The sequence below is a fragment of the Salvelinus alpinus genome, chromosome 3, assembly GCF_045679555.1.
Source record: "Salvelinus alpinus chromosome 3, SLU_Salpinus.1, whole genome shotgun sequence".
NCBI classification, from domain to species: domain Eukaryota; kingdom Metazoa; phylum Chordata; class Actinopteri; order Salmoniformes; family Salmonidae; genus Salvelinus; species Salvelinus alpinus.
In genome coordinates, this window is record NC_092088.1 from 26,608,131 (window position 1) to 26,635,216 (window position 27,086).

General features: G+C 41.8%; 1 protein-coding gene across 2 annotated transcripts in view; it reads right to left on the reverse strand.

Annotated features, from left to right (window-relative positions):
- The window catches only part of LOC139570451 (breast cancer type 1 susceptibility protein homolog), a 50,222-nt gene that overhangs the window by 10,245 nt on the left and 12,891 nt on the right, over positions 1-27,086 (reverse strand). Inside the window, exons 12-20 of one of the 2 annotated variants that reach the window (XM_071392339.1) lie at positions 26,961-27,082; positions 25,136-25,380; positions 24,858-24,945; positions 17,686-17,763; positions 17,468-17,508; positions 17,133-17,216; positions 15,575-15,632; positions 1,400-1,473; positions 68-128 (exon numbers count right to left, since the gene is read on the reverse strand). In XM_071392339.1, the coding sequence (XP_071248440.1) occupies positions 68-128; positions 1,400-1,473; positions 15,575-15,632; positions 17,133-17,216; positions 17,468-17,508; positions 17,686-17,763; positions 24,858-24,945; positions 25,136-25,380; positions 26,961-27,082 (851 nt within the window). The remainder of the gene's footprint in view (positions 1-67; positions 129-1,399; positions 1,474-15,574; positions 15,633-17,132; positions 17,217-17,467; positions 17,509-17,685; positions 17,764-24,857; positions 24,946-25,135; positions 25,381-26,960; positions 27,083-27,086) is intronic. The other variant, XM_071392340.1, reaches the window with a different exon arrangement.

Sequence of the window (27,086 nt, forward strand, 5' to 3'; positions counted from 1 at the left end):
GTGCACGCGCGAGTGAGTGAGAATGTGTGTGTTTGTGGAAGAGTGTGTTTCCACTTGTGAGACTCACCTTTGTAGTTTATTGGTGATTGGTCCGAGCCTGGTTGTACCACTATTAGCTGACGAGTTTTCTGACAAAAAGTAAGAAAAAGAGAATTTATAATCCCCTCTTCCCCACTACTGTATCCGGAATTATCCACTCAAGTAAAGAACAAGAGTAATTTAGTATTTCTCCACTTTCAGTTCTTTCAGTGCAGTTACAACACAGGTCTTACTAAGGCCCACACTGTGATATTTACAGCCGATAGACACAGTAAGCCCTTCTCCAGGGTTAACACACACACACACACACACACACACACACATTCTCTTTCACTTGACGCATTACAAGTCACGCATTACAAGTCTATCTGCATTCATCTTGCACTGACTCTAAGGGATACTTAGAAATACTATATATAGTAAGCTCCAAAAGTATTGGGACAGTGACACATTTGTTGTTGTTTTGGCTCTATACTCCAGCACTTTGGATTTGAAATGATACAATGACTGAGGTTAAAGTGCAGACTGCTTTAATTTGAGGGTATTTTCATCCATATCGTTTAGAAATTACAGCACTTTTTCTACATAGTCCACCCCATTTTAGGAGACCAAAGGTATTGGGAGAAATTCACTTATGTGTATTGAAGTTGTCAAAAATGTAGTATTTGGTCCCATATTCCTAGCACACAATGTTTACATCAAGCTTGTGACTCTACAAACTTGTTGGATGCATTTGTTTTGGTTGTGTTTCAGATTATTTTGTGCCCAATAGAAATAATGTAAATAATGTAGTGTGTCATTTTGGAGTCACTTTTATTGTAAATAAGAATAGAATATGATTCTAAGCACTTCTACATTAATGTGGATTCTACCATGATTACAGATAATCCTGAATGAATCGTTAATAATAATAATAATAATGAGAGAATGTTAGACGCACAAATGGGGGGGGGGGTATGATATTTGTGCGTCTAACTCACTTAACTTTAGACTACTTTAACACGCATACAATTTCTCCCAATACTTTTGGTCCCCTAAAATGGGGGGGACTGTGTACAAAGTGCTGTAATTTCATAGTCGTATAATTTCAAATCCAAAGTGCTAGAGCACAGAGCCAAAACAACAACAAAAAATGCGTCACTATCCCTATAATTTGGGAGCTCACTGTACACACTCTGTATCCCCCCCCCCACACTTTCATTCTCATCATATGTTGCTGCTAGTCCGTTCTTTATTTTACTCTTATTATTATCTAGCCTGATGCATCGTTGGGAAAGGCTCGTAAGTAAGCATGTCACGGTAGTATTCGGCGCATGTGACAAATAACATAATATTTTCAAGGTCAGACAGACATTCTTACCAGTTCACCAGTGAAGAGAAGAGGCTCTTGGACCACCGTTGCGCCGCAAAGCTCCACCATCCACTCCATCTGACCTGGAGAAAAAGGGAGAGAGCGAGAAAGACATACATCCTGATTAAGAGACAGAGGTCAGTGAGTTTCCCAGAGCCTTCATTAATAACGTGACTCTTGAAAACCTTTGCACGTCTACGAGTGATCCAGACAACTCGTAGGGCAGCCAAAGGGCAACTCGTAGGGCAGGCAAAGGGCAACTCGTAGGGCAGCCAAAGGGCAACTCGTAGGGCAGCCAAAGGGCATCGTCAGATGCTTTTTATTGCCCCACTGCGTCACTTTATTCACAGAACATCTCTGGTAAAACTTAGAATCAAGATGTTTAGGCTATCTGTCAGACAGTGCAACTTGGTCTCAGAGCATTGCGTATTATTCTGTACGTAAATCGGTGACCCTCCATTTTGTATGATACGTATGGTATATATTACTTTGTGGATGTCTATCACCCATGTTGTATAATAAGCTTCGAATTACAATATGTTATGAATTTGCAAAACGTACTATATACACACACACTACATGACCAAAAATATGTGGACACCTGCTCATCGAACATCTCATTCCAAAATCATGCCCCCCCACCCCCTTGCTGCTATAACAGCCTCCATTCTTCTGGGAAGGCTTTCCACTAGATGTTGGAACATTGGAAGCAAGTCCCTGCAGCATCTTGCAGCACAAGAGAATTAGTGAGGTCGGGCACTGATGTTGGGCGATTAGGCCTGGCTCGTAGTCGGCGTTCCAATTCATCCCAAAGGTGTTCGATTGGGTGGTAGTCAGGGCTCTGTGCAGGCCAGTCAAGTTCTTCACACCGTTCTCGACAAACCATTTCTGTATGGACCTTGCTTTGTGCACAGGGGCATTGACATGCTGAAATAGGTAAGGACCTTCCCCAAATTGTTGCCACAAAGTTGGGAGCACAGAATCATCTAGAATGTCATTGTATGCTGTAGCATCCCTGGAACTAAGGGGATTAGCCCGAACCATGAAAAACAGCCGCAGACCATTATTCCTCCTCCACCAAACTTTACAGTTGGCACTATGCATTGGGGAAAGTAGCGTTCTTACGCCATCCGCCAAACCCAGATTTGTCCGTTGGACTGCCAGAAGCGTGATTGATCACTCCAGAGATCGCGTTTCCACTGCTTTAAAGTCCAATTGTGGCGAGCTTCACACCACTCCAGCCGACGCTTGGCATTGCGCATGGTGATCGTAGGCTTGTTTGCGGCTGCTCAGCCATGGAAACGCATTTCATGAAGCTCCCGATGAACAGTTCTTGTGCTGATGTTGCCTTCCAGAACTCAGTAGTGAGTGTTGCAACCGAGGACAGAGGATTTTTACACGCTTCAGCACTCGACGGTCCTGTTCTGTGAGCTTGTATGGCCTATCACTTCGTGGCTGAAAAGTTGTTGCTCCTAGATGTTTCCACTTCACAATAACAGCCCTTACAGTTGACCGGGGCAGCTCTAGCAGGGCAGAAATTTAACGAACTGACACGTTGGAAAGGTGGCATCCTATGACGATGCCACGTTGAAAATCACTGAGTTCTTTCTTAAGGCCATTCTACTGCCAATGTTTGTCTATGGAGATTGCATGGCTGTTTGCTAAATTTTATACACCTGTCAGCAACGGGTGTGGCTGAAATAGCCGAATCTACTAATTTGAAGGGGTGTCCACATACTTCTGTATATATAGTGCATGTTACGAATTTGGAAAACGTAAAAGTAGCAAAAAAGTAGATAGTAGTTCAAAAGTTGCTAATTAGCTAAAATTATCCATGATTAGATTCGAACTAGCAACCTTTGGGTTGCTAGGCGTTTGTGGTATCCACCCACCCCGACCAACCACCCTACTTTTGTAGCTAGCTGGGCTGGCATTTTATCCAGGTAGCCTAGGACAACTAAAACTAAGCCGTGTACTGTATCATGACAGAGTCATAGACCGTTTAGGCAACATGAGTGGAAGATGGTATTGGCGTTTCTCTACAAGTCAACATATATATATTTTTTTATATATAGGTGATTAGATTATGTTAAAGTTGAAATGGTGCTGGAATAGTGGAGGCGGCGCATGTTTTCTTTGTGGTAACTCTTGAGGTTCTAAATCAATAGCTGTTTAGTAGTTTGAAACATGAACTTGCTTGACCATGCTGTAGGCCATTTAACGGTTTGTTACATGCAATATGTTTCGTGGACTTCACTGGACAGATTTTGCTCTCCGGTTTTGTGATGAAACAAAGGTGTGGTTGAATTTATTCTGCCACTGTATCATCCTACTGTCTCGGTTTATGTATCATAGTGTCGAGGCATATGAATTAACAGGTTAGAGAGCAAACACAATTATCACAACACGTGGGTTGTAATATAGCTTTTTTCCCTGGCTTGGATTCTCCAGTGATTTTACCCATGCACCGCTACTGTTTGCAGCCATAGGTGGTAATATCGCTCAGAGCTGATCCCTCGTCAGTATTGTGGAATAATTCTCATTTTAAGTATTGTGGAATAATTCTAATGTTAATTTGAATGAAAGCTGATCCAAGAGCGGCACTGCTTTTCTTTCAATCCTATCAGTGTCGACACATGGTCTAACCATGCACTTAGCGAACATTCTCTCTACATTAAAAAGTTGGCTTGAGGCCCTGATCATCTTAATTAAGTAACAGTCGAACGAGAAGGCCGCTATACCTCGTCATGGATAGGTATCAACTCCTTTTTTCACCAAGTCACCGGACTTAATTTCCTCCTTACCTCCTCTCCCCCATCTTCCACATCCCCAAAAACTATTTAGAGCATGGATTCATTACAGGATTTGATCACACGAATGGGAAGAGATAGGGAGAAAAGTATAGGGGGTGAAGGACGTAGCAGTGGGTTGGTGGAGAGAGGACTATTAAGGAGACCCTTACCATATGTGTCAATAGGTTGGTAACATAGAACCTGTCCATGAAGACCACGTCATTTCTCTCCGACGTAGGTGTTGGTGGTATACCGGTATGATGTTGATATGGATTTTGCCATATCGTGTTTTTACATCTGCATTGCTTGCTGTTTGGTGTTTTAGGCTGGGTTTCTGTATAGCACTTTGTGACATCGGCTGATATAAAAAGGGCTTTATAAATACATTTGATTGATAAATTAATACATGTATGAAATAAAGCGTTTTTGTTTTGTTAATTTCAGTCGAGTTTCTTCTCCTAAAAACATAGCCTTTTTTTTTTTTTAGCAAAGAAGAAAAACTAGAAGCATGGACATTACACGCAATCTGCATGCCAATCAAAGTCAACAAACAAGCATGCGCAACTGCAGAGTAAGCGGAAATCTTGTGAAGTAAACTCCTTTCGTTAGCAAAAGTGCCCGAAAATCAAGCATCGAGAATGACTGACAAGGAAAATAACGCTATTGAGGTTGATTTGCAGGACGACGAATAATTGGTTCGAAAAAAGGGGGCCTACTCTGCCGTTTGGAACTGGTTTAGCTTTATATCCGACCTCGACCAACAAACAGTACTGTGTAAATTGTGTCGACGCACTCGCCAAAAGGTGGAAACACCAGCAATCTTTTTCACCACCTGAAAACCCTGCATGTGCACGAATGTGAAGAATCTACCAGAATGTGTGCAACAAACCCCCGGCACAATTCCCAAGACATCTTCAAGCAAGACCCGCACTCAGCTATCACTCAAGGCATCATTCGTTAGTGGCATTCCCTATGACAAAAAGAGCAAGAAGTGGAATGAGATAACGAGTGCAATTACGTATCACATAGCGACATGGAACCAATTCAAACTGTGGAGAAAGACAGTTTCAGAAAGTTGATTCGAACTCTAGACCCAAGATATGAGATGCCGAGCCGTAAATACTTCAACAACACTCTACACAGAATGTCGGGGCAGAGTTGCCAACAAAACCCGTAACGCTGCACTCTTCTCTACCACTGCCGACTTATGGTCAAGCCGGACCACAGAGCCATACATTAGCCTCACGATTCAACATTGACGACAACTGTAAGCTGCAAAGTGAATGCCTTCAGACCTCTTATTTCCCAGACGACCACACCGGAGGCATAATTGCAGCTGGGCTGAGGGAGGCACTTTCATCCCGGGGCTTGAAAGAGTCACGTCAAGTATGTATGACCACTGACAGAGGATCGAACATGGTCAAAGCATTGGAGCTGAACAAAATGGACAAGACTAGGGTGTTTCGGACACAGGCTACACATTGCCATTGGTAAGTTTCAACGTCCAAAAACAGCTAGGTACCAGACTGTATTCCTTCCTCTAACATTATTCCACGGTTCCCTTGGCCAATGAATGACTACACCGTCGCAAAACCAACCTAAACCCGAGGTGACCTCTGGGTATGATATCATACGGTGAGAAGATTGGAACACTTTTTACACGCTCTCATCGTCAGAGTAGGGGTGTACGAAATGAGCAAAAAGTAATATCACAATATTTTCCACTGTCCGTACTATAACTACATAATATCACGATATACTGTACATTTTTATTTGAAGTATCACTTTATTCACTTCGTTAATGTCTTCAGTCTGTCTTGTTTATCGTTTGTGTCGGTCTTCATCCACAGGTGGTGTGATGTTCAGAGAGTTTCCATCACATTGCTTGGCTATACCAGGGGTGTCCAGCCCTTCTCCTGGACAACCACTGGGTGGCTTGTTTTGCGGAGTTATATTCTGTACCCTTTTCACATTAACGAGTCCGCACAAACAGAGTCAAGCCGAGCTGTACTTCCCTTCACTGTGCTAGCCTGGTTACGCATTCACCGTAGTGGCTGGAAAAAACGCTGTGAAAAGTTTGTCGCTATAGTTTGAAAAGGGTATAATGTTGGTGCTCAAGAATCAGGACAGACTGTTGGACAAGAAACATGGGGGAAGGAACATTTACTGAAAACAATATATTTTGTGGATCTAGCCAAGAATTTGTTCACTTCAGGAAGAAAAACTTAATTCCAAAACATTACAAGGTTAGAAACGGAAATGACATTGTGTGTAAATCAACAAGCTACACATAGGAAACGAACCGCAACGTTGATGATTCTTTGCTTTCAGGGCTCGTGTTCACAGCACTTTGTAATTGCACTCTATATCCCAGTGAAATCGGGAAAAAAATCTGCACCAACAAAGTGGCACTCGTAGACAAACGCCAAGTCTCCAGCGCAGACAGTGCAACCAAAACCACATTCATTTAATTTCTTAGGTTTTATTCATACTTAACTTTTATTCAGTCTGGTAAGTCACAGATAAATTATCTTTTGCAATAACAACCTCGTTATTCAATACGCAAAAAGTTAAACATTTTCGACCTAAAAATATTTTCGACTTCAAGAAAATCCTCATTTGGGGAAAGCCAAGTAAATGCACATGATGTAGAGATGATATAGATTGCACTTATTGTATATGATAAACACAGTGGAAGCAGGCAGGTAAATAATAGATGAAGATCCTGTTGAGACATGTTGCCGAGAACAGACTCCAGTTGTGTACCCTCTCCACGTGAAAGAAAGCCACAAACACATGCATGCACGCACACCCGCTAAAACTAGAGACATTTAGCACGTAATCTAAAGCAGGGGTTCTCAAAGTGGGGTCCACGGACCCCCAGAGGTACTGCGGGGGGTCCACCCCCTCCGTTTAAACAACAGATTAAAGCATTTTGGAATAAGTAATACAATGTAATATTATGAATCTACAATTTGTGTTCTCAACATGGGCCTGGGAGGCTCACAGGGACATTGGTATTCACAGTACTCCACCAATTACAATTTTATTTGTATTTTTTTTAACTTTAAATTAGTGTAACTGTCCAGTGAAAATCTCACTTTTAAAAGTTAATATCCTGTTAACTCATACCCAAAATGTTGACTCATCCTAGTCGTATTGGTGGCCAATGTTCCCTCTAAGCTTCACGGGTGAGTGGCCATGCACCTCCAAGACTGCCTCGCAGAAGAAATGCCAGGCCGCGCAGAGACGAAAGAGATTGAACGTCACCGAGGTCGCCCCATTACTTTGCACTATACAGAGCAACGTTTTTTTCTGTGATCCAATCAACATTATATCAGCCCCTTTTCAATGCAACAAACCTAACTTTTCAAGATTGAGTTTGTGACTCTGTAGTAGGCAGAGTCAGAGCGCACTCGAGTAGAATTATATTGGTGAGGATAGCCCAGGAGTGGTCTTTCAAATCACCCGAGAGTGAATGTGCTTTTTTAGATCAGAGCCACGCGTGTGCACATTTCTGATATTCTTTGACGTTATTAGACCAGTTATAGATAAGTATAGGTCAGCAATTTGGAGTTACTGCTTACTACAAGAGCACAAGTGTAGGCTACATTTCTTTGAAAAGCCAGTCAGGTAAAAACCTTATGTCTTAATTAAAAGGGTCAGTGTTGAATTGAATATGCAAATAAGCCCATAGGCAGAGGTGTAGAATACATTGTCTAATTCTCTGTATGGTAATAATGATGACTTTTATTTTGTGGTTTCTTGCATCATACAACACAATACAATTTACATTCACCTATTTGGCCCATGGTGTTACATTAATCAATGTCAAGCCCTTCATAATGTTTTTAAAAATATATATATTTGTCTTACGCAATGTATGCCAGCATTGAACACCACATATAGGCTACTATAGGATGTCATAGATATCATGAGCTATTTCCATGTGAAAATGTTATGGGATTTGCTTAATTGGTTTTGTTGGTAGGCCTACATTACGCTCAAATAGTAGCCAATATACTATTGTGGCTGTCTAAAACTGTCAGGGTACAGCCTTCAGTGTCTACTGTAAACGCACGCCAAAAGATGCAAAAAAAATTAGAAGAATGTTCAAGTTTCCGCTCACAAGACCTAATATTTGCTCAGTGTCCCCAAAAATTTACAGGGAACATTGTTCCCTGTAAATAAACTTTGGGAGAAAAAAACACAAAAAACCCCCACCTCAAACTCAAAACAGACAACCGTTTAAAAAGTGCTTGTCATTTCCTCATTGAGCCGACCAATCAGCGGTCTACTTGTATTAATATTTTTAGTGACCGGTATATGCCCACACCATTCTGTTGTTGGGGTACTCCCACACCATTCCAACACAGAAAAGCTGATTTTGAACATGCGTAATTACCTTTTTTTTTTTATTATGGAAATCTGTTTCCCACATAATGTAATTACTTATTGGTCATGATTCATAGAAATCTGGAAACAGTGGGCAGTTACTTTAAGCTTTAAAACCGCAAGTATCTATCTCTGCCTCATTGCAAAATGTGTAGAACTGCAGGAAATTAGCTTGGAAACGGCAACATTTTCCTTCTAATGCTAAGAGCCGGGCCTTTAAAATGTTCCTTCCCAGGGCCCGAGAATTGGTTTGTCTGGCCATGCACTGCCGAAGTCATGGTAAAACTCCTTGTATGCAATATATATATTTTTTTTTATCTCACTCGAGTTGTGTTCTGATTATGATGGGGTGCCTGATGAATTTGCTATCAGAAAAGGGGTCACAGGCCCCAAAAGCTTGAGAACCCCTGATCTATAGTGCACGTGCAAACCCATTAGCCAAGCCTGCATTGATCCAGCTTGCAGAAATACACATTAGGAGCACTTTGATGCCCCAAGACCTTCATCCATCCATCCATCCATCATACGGAGAAGAAATGTTTTTGCATGACGGAATATGAATTCTCCTCTACCTCTTCCGAACAGTGTCTCTTCTAATGCGGCGTGGACAGAGAGGACAAGATATAGATAACCTTCACAGTCTCTTTCCATCAGTGTTTGCCGCTTATCAAATTTGTGATGAAGGGAGAAGATTGAACCTCAACCTCCAACTACCTACAGTGCCTTCAGAAAGTAGTCATACCCCTTAACTTATTCCACTTGTGACTCGTTTCAGGAAACTAAGCTTATGTCACGCGTCACTACTTCACAGGAGCACCATTTGAAAGTAAACAGTTTTTTTTTTAAGTGATCAAAAATGCATTTTTGGGCAGTAATACCTTCTGGAACATGTGAACTTTCATGTGCCTTAATAACAAACTTGTATGCCATCTGTAAATACAAATACAATTGTTAAATTACGAGCCTAGTTGGTTAAGCCACGGAAAAAGACAGCAACCTTCCAGCTAGCCATGATTGGCTGAGATATTGAGTGGGCTGGACATGCCGCGAAAGGAGTTCGGATTGGTCTGCCATGTAGCACACTTCTGTCCATAACATGAGCTGGTCAGTAAATTTTAGGTAATCCTTTCTTAAGCGGCTTTATTTAAAGATATCACGTAGTAGAACTGCTTCAGTGTTGCTCTCCACTTTCTGGAGGACCGAGTTGAGTATGATAGCTAAGGACATGGAGAAAATTCTGGCGTTTGATTGCAAATATGCAGACGAAGTCGAAAAGAGAACACACAAAGGCTGACGTATAAAACAAGTCTCCGGATTACATCTTCAAACTAAGGGCAACCATGGAATCCGTGACAGAGAGAGAGAGGCGTCCATCCATGTATACGGGTAAGATAGTCTAGCTAGCTAGCTACATTTTCAGATGTATGACCCGATTCAGAAAACTAGGCGTATGTCGTGGGTCACTACTTCACAGGAGAGCCGTTTGAATGTAATTTTTTTGTTGTTGCAGAAATGCCTTCTTGAACATGTGAACTTTCATGTGCCTTAATAACAAACTTGTATGCCATCTGTGAATACGAATAAAATTGTTAAATTACAAGCCTAGTTGGTTAAGCCCGAGAAAGACAGCAACCATCCCGCTAGCCACGATTAGCCGAGATAATGAGTGTGGTGGACATGCCAGATGAGTTCGGATTGGTCATATAGCACGCTTCTGTCTTTTTGAGCTGGCCAGTATGTGTAGGTAATCCTGTCTAACACGGCTTTTGTTTTGTTTTATGTATCGCGTATTAAAAACTTAAGACTCCACTATGCAAATATCAATTTCAATAGAAAGTCACTGCAACAACTTTTTCATAGCACTCTCATCTGAGTGTGCCAGAGCGCAGAATAACTGACAAATTTACAAACGCTCAACCCCCGTTGAATATGGCCGGTGTCAGTAAACGTTGGCAAAAAAGACCAACCAGCTCTGCTAGGGCGAGTAAATTGGTTAGAGTGAGCTGTTCTCTCTTTTGTGTCTGGAATTAGTCAGCAAGCTAGCCAACATTAGCCAGTTGACATGGGTGCTTGACTGCTGTTGTCAGGTCAGAACGCTCGGATCAACCCTACTTTCTGGCCAGAGCGTCCAGTGTGCGCCCCGAAAGCGAAACGCTCCGAATTTACAAAGCGGCCAATCTGACAACACCCAGAACACACTCTGGCACTCCAGATTAAATTTACGAATACACCTGTAGTATAAACCAGCCTTTAGTCTTGAAATCTTTGGTTGATTAGTACATAGCCTCACATGTGAATCCTTAAATAGATGGGTGGTGCTAAAGCTTAAAGAGGGTGTGAACGATGCTGAATGGGTGTAGACAAACAAGAGTTCTCCAGTTTATCAACATTCAAAGCAGAATTACTTTCCCTATTGTTCCTCAACTGTAGTGTATGATTGACAATTTGCTAGCTCTGAGTCTCTACTTTTAACCAATGTAAAAAAACTACTTCAACACCATTTGGCCATGTACTCTTATAATCACCACCCGGCACAGCCAGAAGAGGACTGGCCACCCCTCAGAGCCTGGTTCCTCTCTAGGTTTCTGCCTAGGTTCCGGCCTTTCTAGGGAGTTTTTCCTAGCCACCGTGCTTCTTCATCTGCATTGCTTCCCGTTTGTGGATTTGGCTGGGTTTTTGTATTACACTTTGTGACATGTGCTGATGTAAAAAGGGCTTTATAAATAAAATGTGCTGCTTCCTTGCGTCAAATGTTGCTGCCTAAGACCGAATTGAGCCAGTCGGTCACATTTTGTGTTACAGCCCGAATTCAAAATGGAATTAAATATATGTTTTCTCACCCATTTACACACAGTACTCCATCATGAGAAAGTTAAAACATGTTTTTAGAAATGTTTGCAAAAATATCTAAATTTACATTAGTATTCATTCCCCTGAGTCAATTCTTTGTAGAAGCACCTTTGGCAGCCATTACGGCTATGAGTTTTTCTGGGTAAGTCTAAGAGGTTTCCACACCTGGATTACACATCATTTTCCTATTATTTTCAAAATTCTTCAAGCTCGGTTGAATTGGTTGTTGATCATTGCTAGACAATCATCTTTCAGGTCTTGCCATAGATTTTCAAGTAGAAAATTCACTGTCTTCTTGGTAAGCAACTCCAATATAGATTTGACCTTGTGTTTTAGGTTATTGTCCTGCTAAAAGGTGAATACATCTCCCAGTGTCTGATGGAAAGCAAACTGAACCAGGTTTCCTCTTGGATCTAGTCGTTTCCTTCCTATCCGGCAACGGAGTTAGGAAGGACGCCTGTATCTTTGTAGTGACTGGGTGTATTGATACACCATCCAAATTTCAATGAATAACATCACCATGCTCAATGGGATATTCAGTGTAAGATTTTTTTTTTTGACCCATGTACCAATAGGTGCCATTCTTTGCGAGGGATTGGAAAACCTCCCTGGTCTTTGTGGTTGAATTTGTGCTTGAAATTCACTGCTCGACTGAGGGACATTACAGATAATTGTATGTGTGGGGCAGATAATTGTATGTGTGGGGTACAGAGATGAGGTAGTCATTCAAAAATCATGTCCATGCAACTTAGTATGTGACTTGTTCAGCAAATGTTCACTCCTGAACTTATTTAGGCTTACCATAACTAAGGGGTTGAATAGTTATTGACTCAAGACATTTCAGCTTTTCATTTTTAATTAAAATTGTAAAAGAATTTTTTTTAACTATTCTATTTTGAGGTATTGTGTGTAGGCCAGTAAACAAATTTTAAATATTCTATCCATTTTAAATTCAGGATGTAACAACAAAATGTGGAAAAAGTCAAGGGGTGTGAATACTTTCTGAAGGCACTGTACTAAAAAGAGTCTCCAAGAAGAGTGAAAGATTACGTCTTAAGACAATTTAGAAGTGTTTACATGTTTTCAGACCTTTGGCACCAACTTTACTCCACAGTTACCCCTAAGGGCAAAGAATTGCTGTATAATGTTCAGGTAATTGGCAAAATAAAGGAAACACTTGAGTAAATGAGGGATACAAATTATATTGAAACCAGGTGTGGTTCCTGAGTTAATTAAGCAATTAAAACATCCCATCATGCTTAGGGTCATGTATAAAGTGCCCATTATTGGGTCTACCATGGCTAGAATAAGTTATCTTAGTGACTTTGAAAGAGGGGTCTCAAAGGAGCATAGCTGGTTTAAAGGGTGTGTGTGTGTGTGTGCTAGTCACCAAATCTCAACCTAATTAAACACTTATGGGAGATGAGTGTCAGCAAGACAAAATAGATGATCGTGGACTACAGGAAAAGGAGGGCCGAACAGGCCCCCATTAACATTGACAGGGCTGTAGTGGAGCGGGTCGAGAGTTAAGGTCCTTGATGTCCACATCACCAACAAACTATCATGGTCCAAACACACCAAGACAGTCGTGAAGAGGGCACGACAACGCCTTTCCCCCCCCCTCAGGACACTGAAAAGATTTGGCATGGGTCCCCAGATCCACAAAAAATTATACAACTGCACCATCGAGAGCATCCTGACCGGTTGCATCACCGCCTGGTATGGCAACTGCTCGGCATCCGACCGTAAGGCGCTACAGAGGGTAATGCATACGGCCCAATACATCACTGGGGCCAAGCTTCCTGCCATCCAGGACCTATATACTAGGCGGTGTCAGAGGAAGGCCCAAAAAATTGTCAGAGACTCTAGCCACCCTAGTCAGACTGTTCTCTCTGCTACCGCACAGCAAGCGGTACCAGAGCACCACATCTAGGTCCAAGAAGCTTCTAAACAGCTTCTATCCCCAAGCCGAAAGACTGCTGAAAAATTAATCAAATGGCCACTGGACTATTACATTGATCCCCCCCCCCCCCCCCCATTTGTTTTTACACTGCTGCTACTCGCTGCTTATTATCTATGCATAATCACTTTACCTCTACCTACATGTACAAATGACCTCAACTGACCTGTACTCACGCACATAATATCTCTACCAGTACCCCCTGTACATAGCCTCGTTATTGTTATGTCATTTTGTGTTACTTAATTATATATATATTTTTTTACATTTGTTTATTTAGTAAATATTTTCTATTTATTGAACTGCATTGTTGGTTAGAGGCTTATAAGTAAGCATTTTACGTTAAGGTCTACACCTGTTGTATTCGGCACGTGACAAATAACCTTTGATTTGATTCTGGAGCGGTGTCTGAAACAGCGTTTCCCACCGCCATCAACTAAACACTGAATTATGGAATGGTGTCAAATCCCTCCAATAGAGTTCCAGACACTCTATGCCAAGGCAGCTCGTGGTGGCCAATGCAGCTCGTGGTGGCCAATGCAGCTCGTGGTGGCCCAACACCCTATTATTAAGACACATTGGTATTTTCTTTATTTTGGCAGTTACCTGTAGCTCCTCTTGTGACTGCCACAAGTGAGGTGATATGTACATATGTCTGGTTTAAAGTTTTAAAAACCTTGCAAAGTTAAACCTTTGTGTATTTTCATTTTCATGCTATTATACATCTGCCAGTTCCGACTGCATTATTTGCACTGGCAAAGCTAAGATGGTCGCCATTGTCATTTCAGTGGACTATCCCTTTTAAGAGGGAATGTCCCTTTAAGAGGAAGGGGAGCAGTTTGGGGGAAATAGTGTGTGTGTACCTGGATGAGGTTTTTTTTGTGTGGAAAAGCTTTTAAGTAGCCTAGATTAAGCATTCAAAGTTACACTTGTTGCTAATTTTTGTGGATTGTTAAATCAACGACAAAAGGATTCCTTTGTTTTGGAGGAAGCCTTAACATTGAGCTGTTGTAAGATCTCCACCAGGCTGGATTTCCCTCTCCCACAACCATCCGAGATCCATCTTGTTTTTTTTTGTGTGTGTGTGACTAACTTTATTTAGGTCACATTTTGAAGGGGGATTGCACATTTTTGCCTTTTGATTAACTTTGGGACATTTTTTTTGTTGCGATTCTATTTGGACTTTCTGGGACTTGGACTTGCTGAACTTTGTTTTTGGTCTAGTTGAAGAAAATCAAATAGTTTGGTGGGTTGAAACACTACCAATATATGCATATTTTGTTCACTTTATTCATTTTGTTGGTCTTAAAAATAAAACAAGTTTTAAAATTTGACCTTAATTTAAAAATAGGCAAGTCTTGCTTTGGTCACTCATGTGAAGACATAGGAACACGGTATTTCTTTGAACTTTTATATTGTAGCATGGTTTGAGATCCAAGCTGGTTGTTAAACTCTAGCTATGACTCATCCATAACTTTCAGTCAGTTCTCAACCCTCCCATTGCACATTGCAATTTATAACCATTCAATAAATTGACAGGCACAGAACAATGGGCTTCAAACTGTTCCCAACGTCAGAGAACTACTCCTCTATGCCAGAGTGTGTGTGTGTGTGTGTGTGTGTGTGTGTGTGAGTGAGTGTGTGAGTCCTACAGTTCACAGTGGTAAATGAGGGGGACTGGGTAGACCGACGTGGATTCATTTTCTTGTCTCTAAAGAGACAGCGGTACTACCAGGAGTCCTGGGGAGGCTTTCCATAAATGAAGGCCACCTTGTGTTTTTCCTGACGTCCAGGCTTCTTCCTTTTTGCCTTTTCACTTTTTTCCTTTCTTGAAAAAATATATATCTATACACAAATTAAAACAGCATAATATCTCTCTTGTTCCATTAGCCAACGTTCCCAAAGTTCAGCCGACTAGCTGTCACCTGCAAAAGGCTCTAGGGGAAACTGACGATACTTCTAATTTAAATGGACTTCTATTTCGAATGAGGGGGCGAACTGTATTTTTTCACAAAAACATTAAACATCCACCATTGCCAAATAAATCAATGGTATTTTCTAATATATATATATATATATATTTTTTTTTTTTTAAGTGTTCCAGCCTCAACCCATTTCTTGGCGAGGTGAGATTGTGTAGTATGGTCTGTAGCGGGTTGTTTTCTGGTCGGCGTTGCAGTTACTTACCAGTGGTCATATCGGTGAAAGGGCCTTGGAAACAGATCTCGTAATCCTTCATCAGCAGCTAGGGAGAGAGAGAGACAGGAGCTCCGTTTAGATTTAGTCAATTCAGGAGATAAGACCTTCTTCCAGGTGGGTCACAAAGGCCCAAAGCAACATCCAGGTCCTGTGGGACCATAACGTTCCATTGAAACCAGTGGAGCCAAGGTTGGGGGGGGGGGGGGGGGGTTCCACCCTGCCTATACAATGGTAGGGAAAACACTGTATTAAACCAAAAGCACTAACTGCTTTTGAATCCAGTATGGTGTCAAACAGAACACGGGGACAAAAACAAGTCTCAAGCTGTACAGAATTCTCCATGGTAACATCCATGCTTTTGGTAAAGTGCACCGCCAGTCAGGCACATCTCTACTGTTTACTGTTAATTTAGGCCTATACATGGAAAATATATGTTCTAAATGGGTATCCCATGAAGTACTTCATTATCAATAGTTAACATTTGTCCAAACAATAAAGTTATTTATAGCCAGTCAAGCCATATAAAGCGACAACACTGATTTCACATCAAAGCCTAGGCTAATATCCACGATTCGGTTGGATGGTACTGTTTTAGAAGATAAAGCGCCAACCTATTTGACTGAGAAACGGTCAATCTCAACACTTCGGTCTCCATCCATAATGACCGCTAGCCCGCGGTGGCGGTCTGATGAACAAACGTCTCGCTTACATATTTCTCATTTAGACACCTAATGCCCTTCAGGTGGAATTAAAGGACATGAGGACATGATAACACACACACACACACACACACACACACACACACACACACACACACACACACACACACACACACACACACACACACACACACACACACACACACACACACACACACACACACACACACACACACACACACACACACACACACACACCATGCCACTCACATCTTGCAATCAGCATTCTGGTGACAAACGCCTAGAATACCAATTTATCGGTTTGACTGTCTGTCCTGTTCGTCTGGCGACGGCGAGCGAATATGAACACGGCAGTGTGTCTGAAGCCATCAAGGTGGGGAGACTGTAATCGGGTCCTTCAAATAGGCCTGAAATTACTGGTTAATTCAATTAGGGGCCTCCTCAAAGCAGCCAATAATACCAACATGACATCAAGCCATTTCAAATTCTCCTCTTCAGTTGCAAAGGTTCCTCTGCTGCTGCTTTCAGGTCTGGTCCCACTCCAAAAGGAGATGAAAGCGCCATCAGAAAATGGGTTTGACTTTTTAAAGCAAGACTAGGCGTGCACTCCAAGATGACGCATCTAGTGGTTTGAAGCAGGTGCTGGAGATCAAATAATCTGTTCAGCAAAAAGTTTTGAAAAAGTAAAAGACTGCACACATCTTGTAATATGGGGGTGTATTCGTTTAAATGCAATATGGGGTAATGTGTTGTAATAGAATACCTAGGTGTACATTTGCGATGGAATAGTGCAGGTGTGATATGGGGTGTGGTGTGTATTACGGGGTGTAATAGTGAAGGTGTAACAGCACAGGTGTAAAACGTACACTTGTGTCCCCTGTGGTCCGTGCTCTCATGGGCCCTTGGTGATCATGTCCGTTCACAACGTCTCCTCGCACCTCAAATGACGTCTGTGGGGGTGGACGAGGGGTTAAAATATTCTTAATAGGGAAGTCGGTAGTATCATTTGTCATTGAAATAAAAATGTTTTATTAACATGTATTTTTTACGACCAAGACGTTGGGGGAAAAATTACCAGGACATTACCAAGAAAAGAACTAACTAAAATCCATGCTTCACAAACAGAGATTAACTCAATGGGAAACCTATGGAATATACTGTAATCTACTCTTGGGATATAACATGCAACCAGAGAGTGTACCTCATTTAAGACTGTCCCTTGTTTGAAGCACTCGGAAATCCCTGTGGAGTATAGGAACAAAAATAATGCTTATATTCGGCAACACAAACAATCCCCATTTTCCTTGAGCTGTGTTACGTAAGAAACCTTCCCTTCCCTGTGGTTTCACATTAACACTGGTTTCCCTAAATCTGTCTGTGGTGAGGGGACAAATTACAGTGACGGAACTCTGAACTCACACTGGAAGCTCACCACCCACTTCCTGCCTGCGATGCCCAGGAAGTACTTGAGCGTGCGCTCACACACCAGATCACCATCTGTGACGGACAGACAAACAAAAAGGTAGGGTAGACGTGAGAAACCATACACATAGAACACATAGTACACACAAATCACAACTTCAATGAATGTCATCCACGGCGTTTCATAAAAATGGCCTCAAAACACTTCGTTAACCTCACCCAATGAAATCACTGTTCACAAATACTTTGTTGCCATGTTGGGGTTTTGTGATTTGATGACAAGATTTTCAAAATGACAGTAAGATCATGAACTGAACTTGGAAAACCAGCAGTAAATGGCAGCGCAGAGCATCAAATCGGAAATCCATAGTCGTATTTTACAGTCACAGTGGACTACGAGTCGGCATTCTGTGGGAAATGAATGCTTCACCGCATGTGATCCACAACCAGGTTAGAGAGACATGTCAGGAAGTCCGGTGATACTTCGTCAATCTGCGTAATAAAGTTACACCTTGATGAATATGAAGTTACACTAGATATCAAGCATGCGGTGGTTGACAGTGCAGAGTAGAGAGCTGACCCATGGCAATGAGTGCGTAGGCGAGAGCCCTGCTGTGATCTTAGAGATGGTGCCTGGAGCTTCCTGTCTGGTGGTTGGCAGCACACACACACACACACACTTTCCTATCAGTAACAGTCTTGTCATCAGTTAAGTCTTGTCTCAATCCACAACCATCTGCAGTGCATTCGGGAAGTATTCAGAGACCTTCACCTTTTCCCACATTTTGTTACGTTACAGCCTTATTCTAAAATGGATGAAAGAGTTTTTCTCCTCATCAATCGACACATAATGCCCCATAATGACAAAGCAAAATATCACATTTACATAAGTATTCAGACCCTTTACTCAGTACTTTGTTGAAGCACCTTTGGCAGCGATTACAGCCTCGAGTCTTCTTGGGTATGATGCTCGAAGCTTGGCACACTTGTATTTGGGGAGTTTCTCCCATTCTTCTTTGCAGATCCTCACAAGTCCTGTTTGATCGGGTTCAAGTCTGGCCTCTGGCTGGGCCACGCAAGGTCATTCAGAGACCTCCTGAGTTGTCTTGGCTGTGTGCTTAGGGTTGTTGTCCTGTTGGAAGGTGAACCTTCGCCCCAGTCTGAGGTTCTGAGCGCCCTGGAGAAGGTTTTCATCAAGGATAGCGCTGTACTTTTCTCCGTTCATCTTTCCCTCGATCCTCACTAGTCTCCAAGTCCCTGCCGCTGAAAAACATCCCCACAGCATGATGCTGCAACCACTATGCTTCCCCGTGGGATGGTGCCAGGTTTCCTCCAGACGTGACGCTTGGCATTCAGGCCAAAGATCTCAATCTTGGTTTCATCAGACCAGAGAATCTTGTTTCTCATGGTCAGAGTCCTTTAGGTGCCTTTTGGCAAACTTCAAGCGGGCTGTCATGTGCCTTTTACTGAGGGGTGTCTTCCATCTGGCCACTCTACCATAAAGACCTGATTGGTGGAGGGCTGCAGAGATGATTGTCCTTCTGGAAGGTTCTCCTATTTCCACAGAGGAACTCTGGAGCTCTGTCAGAGTGACCATCGGGTTATTGGTCACCTCCCTGACCAAGGCCCTTCTCCCCCGATTGCTCAGTTTGGCTGGGCGGCCAGCTCTAGAAAGAGTCTTAGTGGTTCTAAACTTATTCCATTTAAGAATAATGGAGGCCACTGTTCTTGGGGACCTTCAATGCTGCAGAAATGTTTTGGTACGCTTCCCCAGATCTGTGCCTTGACACAATCCTGTCTCGGAGCTCTACGGACAATTCCTTCGGCCTCATGGCTTGGTGTTAGCTCCGACATGCACTATCAACTGTGGGACCTTATATAGACAGGTGTGTGCCTTTCCAAATCATGAACAATCAACTGAATTTACTACAGGTGGACTCCAGCCAAGTTGTAGAAACATCAAGGTTGATCAATGGAAACAGGATGCACCTAAGCTCAATTTTGAGTCTCATAGCAAAGGGTCAGAATACTTATGTAAATAAGGTTTATTTATTTATTTTTTTATTATACATTTCCAAAATTTTCTAAAAACCTGTTTTCACTTTGTCATTATGGGCTATTGTGTGTAGATTGATGATCGATTATTTTATTTTTTTAATCCATTTTAGAATTAGGCTGTAACGTAACAAAATGTGGAAAATGTGAAGGGGTCTGAATACTTTCCGAATACACTGTTAAGAAGTCACCACATTGAGTGCAACATGTCAAAGGCAGGGTTGTATCCATTAGTGCACATTGTAGCAAAACATTTTGCAACGGAAATCAAAAACAATTGTTTCTTAAGTAGAGGCAGTCACTCCATGTTTCAGTCCGTTTTCTTCCAGTTGGTGCCTAATGAATACTACCTAGGTGTGGAATTCTAAACGTCTGTTTTAGTCTAATGACCATGGTTAGATAACTCTTTCTCGCACACAGACCCAAACTTTCCTCCTCCTACTTCTCCTCAACCTTTCACTGCCCCCGAAAGATCAAGAACCTGCACAATTTCATTTGGCAGTTGCCGGGGTAACGGATGCCATTAACGTGGCTTCCTTAAACCACTCTTCAGCTAATGTTGTGCTTTGGAGGAGGCGGCTTTGAAATCCAAAGAATCCATCAGAGAGCGTAATTAAGGCTTGAAGACGGTGTGTGTGTGTGTAGAGGGCTGTGTGTTTGTGTTAGGGATGGGAATTGCCAGAGAACTGATACAATATTATCACGATACTTAAAAGTATTCACACCCCTTGACATTTTCCACATTTTGTTGTGTTACCGCCTGAATTTAAAATGGATTAAATTGCGATTTTTTGGGGGGTCACTGGCCTAAACACAATAAACCACAATATCAAAGAGGAATTATGTTTTTCGAAATGTTCACAAATTAATAAACAAATAAAAAGCTGAAATGTATGGAGTTAATAAGTATTCAACCCCTTTGTTATGGCAAGCCTAAATAAGTTCAGGAGTAAATATGTGCTCATAATGAGTTGCATGGACTGCAATGATTGTGTTTAACATGATTTTTTAATGACTGCCTCGTCTCTGTACCCCACACATACAGATAATTGTAAGGTCCCTCAGTCGAGCAGTGAATTTCATCCAAAGACCAGGGAGGTTTTCCAATGCCTTGCAAAGAAGGGCACCTATTGGTAGATGGGTACAAATGTAAAAAGCAGACATTGACTATCCCTTTGAGCATGATGAAGTAATAAAGTGCCTTCAGAAAGTACTCATACCCCTGGACTTATTCCAGTGTTACAGCCAAAATTCAAAATGGATAAAATATATGTTTTTTTTATCACCCATCTACACACAATACCCCATAATGACAAAGTGAAAATGTATTGAAAACAAAACAGAGAAATATCGAATTTACATAAGCATTCACACCCATGAGTCATTAAAGTTTGAATCACCTTTTGGCAGCGATTACAGCTGAGAGTCTTTCTGGGTAAGTCTCTAAGAACTTTGCATACCTGGAATTGCCCATTTATTATTTTCAAAATTCTTCAAGCTCTGTCAAGTTGGTTGTTGATTATTGCTAGACAACCATTTTCAGGTCAGAACAGAACCAGGTTTTCCTCTAGGATTTTTCCTATGCTTAGCTCCATTCCGTTTCTTTTTTATCCTGAAAAACTCCCCAGTCCTTCACAAATTACAAGCATAACTATAAAGATGATGCAGCCACCACTACACTTGAAAATATGGAGAGTGGTACTCAGTGATGCGTTGTATTTTCCGCAAATATAACACTTTGTATTCATGTCAAAAACGGAATTGCTTTGCCACATTTTTTGCAATATTTTCTTTAGTGGCTTACTGCAAACAGGATGCATGTTTTGGAATATTTGTTTTTCTATACAAGCTTCCTTCTTTGCACTCTGTCAATTAGGTTAGTATTGTGAAGTAATTACTACGTTGTTGATCCACCCTCAGTTTCTCCTATAAAATCCATTAAAACCTTACGGTTTAATATAACGCTTTGTAATCAGGACATAAAGTTAATTTCATTGCCACATTTTTTGCAGTATTACTTGTGCCTTATTGCACACCGGATGCATGTTTTGGAATATTTTTATTCTGTACAAACTTCCTTTTCAATATGTCATTTAGGTTAGTATTGTGGAGTACCTACAATGTAGTTGATCCATCCTCAGTTTTCTATCACAGCCGTTTCCTTCCTCTCCGGCAACTGAGTTAGGAAGGACACCTGTATCTTTGTAGTGACTGGGTGTATTGATAAATCATCCAAAGTTTAATGAATAACTTCACCATGCTCAAAGGAATATTCAATGCCTTTTGTTTGTTTTTACCCATCTACCAATAGGTGCCCTTTGCGAGGCATGGGAAAACCTCCCTGGTCTTTGTGGTTGAATCTGTGTTTTAAATTCACTGCTCAACTGAGGGACCTTACAGATAATTGTATGTGTGGGGTACAGAGATGAGGTAATCATTCAAAAATCCTGTTAAACACTATTATTGCACACAGAGTGAGTCCATGCAACTTGTCATGTGACTTGTTATGCACATTTTTACTCCTGATCATATTTAGGCTTGCCATAGCAAAGGGGTTGAATACTTATTTACGCAAGATAATTAATTTATGTAAACATACCGTTCCAGTCAAAAGTTTGGACACTCATTCAAGGGTTTTTCTTCATTTTTACTATTTTCTACATTGTAGCATAATAGTGAATCAAAACTATGAAATAGTAAGTGTGAGTAAGTGTGTCCTCCACAATCACCCAACCTCAACCTAATTGAGATGGTTTGGGATGAGTTGGACTGCAGAGTGAAAGAAAAGCAGCCAACAAGTGCTTAGCATATGTGGGAACTCCTTCAAGACTGTTGGAAAAACATTCCAGGTGAAGCTGGTTGAGAGAATGCCAAGCATGTGCAAAGCTGTCAAGGCAAAGGGTGGTGGCTACTTTGTAGAATCTAAAATATATATTGATTTGTTTAACACTTTTTTGTTTTATTACATGATCCCATGTGTTATTTCATAGTTTTGATGTCTTCACTATTATTCTACAATGTAGAAAATAGTCCAAAATAAAGAAAAGCTCTTGAATGAGTAAGTGTGTCCAAACTTTTGACTAGTACTGTAATTCCACTTCGACATTATGAGGTATTGTGTGTAGGCCAGTCACACAAATTCTACATTTAAATCTATTTTAAATTCAGGGTGTAACGCAACAAAATGTTGAAAAAGTCACGGGGTATGAATTCTTTCTGAAGACACTGTAGCTAGTACCTACTGGCTAAAACTTGACATTTACAGATACTGATGATACTAGATACTGATGATACTAGGTAGCCTAGTGGTTAGAGCGTTGGACTAGTAACCGAAAGGTTGCAAGATCAAATCCCCGAGCTGACAATGTAAAAATCTGTTGTTCTGAACAAGGCAGTCAAGGGGTGTGAATTCTTTCTGAAGGCACTGTAGCCAGTACCTACTGGCTAAGGTACTGCTAAGGCACTGGCCGTCATTGAAAATAAGATTTTTTTCTTAACTGACTTGCCTAGTTAAATAAAGGTAAAATAAAAAGCTTGTAGGCCTAATGTGTATTGTGAAGGCTATACAAAAAACCCTTTGTCCTCCCTGTGTTGTACACTTACCAAACAATATAATCAAGAAGTATTGTTAAGGAAACCATCCACTGGCACGCAGACAAGGCTGCATAAATACAGTGGAACATAATGTAGGCCTACCTGTTACAACTGACCCGTGTTATATTCAGCAGTGGCCTCCACCAAGGCACTGAGCGCTACATGCCACAAAACCATGCTATTATATACACTCCGGTTTAATGAGTTGCGAAATAAATGTAGTCGCAGAGGAAAGCTCGGATCCCCCTCTTTCAAAAGTGCTTTTAGAATAATATTCGAAATGTATTTTGCATAAAACGTACATCAATAATTAGCATACATGTCAAAGTGTAGGTGATATGCGAATTTAGCTTACAGCTTCTCATGTCTACACCAATGCTGAAATGGAGATGCCTGAAAATGTAGCCAACTTTAATTTGACTTTTGATTACATAAATATAGGCTAAACGCCATTAGATTTATCAAACATGACTGAAGGACAAACGTTAACATCTAAAAGGCTTGAGTCTGTCGGCATACTTAAGGCACGGTTCATTCACATAGGAGAGAAATGACAGTGCCTGTTGCGCACCGCCCATTGAAATCGGAGTTGAGGCAATCAGCATTTTGAAACACTTTAACCATAAACTTCATTGTTTGTCATTTTATAAGGCATGTCTATCTAATCCTGTTTCAAAGTAGTCTAGCCAAAAACCGACCATTGAAATGTTGAGGTAATTATTACTGCCGTGAGCGTATTTCTGCGGTTATAATGTGAAGAAATAAGATTATCAACATTTTAAGCTAAACGTTCTGATCTGTTGCATCAGCCTCATTGCTTTTTTACGTTTATTTTTGATTTACAGTGGTTGCATGAATTTGGGATCTACCGTCCCACAACTGTCCCAGAATCTGTTTTGAACTGTGCAAGACATATTTTTTCTATTGTCTCCGGGACGACTAGATGCCCTTAATTTCAAGCCGCCTCGAGATAAATATTTATTTCTCGCACAGAACGACAAGCTGAGCAATAGAATGGGTAACCTATTCTATGGGGGAACAGTAGATTGACATAGGCCAGTGATTTTAACGTTCGTTTCTCGTCTTGTTGGCTGAGGAGAGATAAATGTGGACAGTTCTTCTATCATCTTCAAAGTGTGCTTCGGAATTCCATAAGAAGGATGTACGCCGTTGCATTCCCGATGTGTCGGTCTTCACTTGTACTTCGGGAGCTGTGAGAAGGAGCTGATCACGTGACCGGCATTGGCTAATAAGAATTGAGATCTGAGAAAGCCATGTGAGTGAGAGGTGCTTCAGAGCACCGCGATTGGTAGCCGGGGGAAGGGAATTATTATTATAATTATATTCAGCCGAAGGGCACAACGGCCACAAGGCATGGCTTTTTGGTGGGGGGAATAATGGACACACAAGGGGCATCAAAGGCCATGCTGCCGTGAAATCCGCGGTCTGGACCTACCTGAATTAGTCCAAAAATAAATACTTGTTTAATTTTCTGTAGCGAAAGGTTACTCCACACTAACCTGTGTTCATGATGACATGGGTGGTCTCGGATGTCACTTGTGAACACACACTGCCTCCAATCCTCTTGGCAAACTTGTTCACCATCGACTGGAGAGAAAGTGGAAAAATCGGTCATCAGTAAGCAAACTCGAGACTCAAGTGCCACAGAAGTACAACCAGTATCTCATAAGGTAGATTAAAGTTATATTAAAACCTAATAACATCAAGTATTATCACACATTTAAAACACCTGGAACGTGTGAATTGACGTACTAGGATGCGTCACAGAAACATTTACCTGTTCAGGTGCACTGAGTCCTGATGCTACCAGCACCAACTTGACCCCAGCGGGTTCCTGCAGTGGAGTGTGTGTTGATGGGTGTGTGTTGGCAGGCTGGATGGCCCCCGGGGTATCCTGGACCTCCAGCCCAGCCGAGGGAGCATTGGTCCCGCTGTGCACTCTGACCACTGACGACCCCTGGTTGGGCCTCGCTCTCATGCTGCTCCTTAGGATCCGTCCTGACTGTCTGCCAAGCCGCCCTGCTGACGTAGACACGCAAATACATTCACATACTACAAAATAACACTAATCAATCGAAACCGTGAACTAACAAACATGTAATACTACTATGGATGTGTACAAAACAGATTAGCTATGACCTCCGTAAGGCAACGACGGTACAGGGACAAAGTAGAGTTGCAATTCAACGGCTCAGACACAAGACGCATGTGGCAGGGACTCCAGACAATCACGGATTATAAAGGGAAAGCCAGCCATGTCACGGACACCGTCGCCTCGCTCCCGGACAAGCTAAACACCTACTTCGCCCGCTTCCAGGAAAAACAACACCTAGCCGCCGACGTGGGCTCCCGCTGCTCACAAGGACTACGATCTCCATGGTCGACGTGAATAAGGAGTTCAAGTGCGTTAACCCTCGCAAGGCTGCCAGCCCAGAAGGTATCCCAAATCGCGTCATCAGAGCATGTGCAGACCAGCTGGCTGGTGTGTTTATGGGACATAGTCAATCTCTCCCTATCCCAGTCTGTTGTCCCCACTTCAAAATGTCCACTAGTGATGCACCGATATGACATTTTTGTCCGATTCCAATATCTGATATTTGCCTTGCAAAAAAAAAAAACTATACTGATACCCCATATTTCAAATTTTAGCAGCCTTTTAAGCATTCTAGTACAGTTAAATAGTTAACACCTACACGAACACAGCAGTCTAAGGCACTGCATCTCAGTGCAAGAGGCATCACTACAGTCCCTGGTTCAAATCCAGGCTGTAGCACATCCGGCCGTGATTGGGAGTCCCATAGGGCGGCGCACAATTGGCCCAGCGTCGTACGGGTTTGGCCGGGGTAGGCCGTCATTGTAAATAAGAATTTATTCTTAACTGACTTGCCTAGTTAAATAAAGGTTACACGCGCACACACACTGACCAAAAAGTTATTTTGTTGGCATTTACGTATGTCCCCATTACCAGTAAAACATAATCAAAACCAATTTCTTTCACTTACTTGCTGTTTTGTTGTTCATTTGTTCATTCTCAACCAGGATTTCTATGGAATGCCGTTTGGGTCTTGCGTGTCAAATAACACACTATTTGGCGTGTCAAATAACACATTATTTGGCGTGTCAAATAACACACTATTTGGCGTGTCAAATAACACACTATTTGGCGTGTCAAATAACACCCTCTTTGGCGTGTCAAATAACACCCTCTTTGGCGTGTCAAATAACACTTAACACGTTATATAGGTATGCCCGTCAGCTTTGACATTGGTTTTGCACATCGGCGTTAAACTTGATACGGTCACCAATATATCGTGCATCCCTAAACATAAGCATTTCGCTGCACCTGCGATAAAACTTGCAAAACTGTACGCGACAAATAAACTTTGATTTGATGCAAGTTCATGGCAACACACAAAGACTCTCAGATTAAGACAGAGATGGGTATTCTCTATACTACTATGGCTTTTGACTCGGTATTTTCTCGCCTCCTTCTCAAAACGCATTGGAGAAAAATTTGGGAAGGACCTCAGACCTTCCACAAAATTATTTTTGGTCTTATTAGTCTAATGCCATTGTAGTAGCCACTGGATCCGTGGACTTACCCCCAGTCCCTCCAGGCCCCTTGGTGCGGCAGGGCGTGGTGGGGGTGGGCCCAAGGCCCTCACAGTCTCCAAGACCAGGGGGCGGTGAGTCTGCATTTCCCCCAATGTTTTGGGCACCTTCCCTAG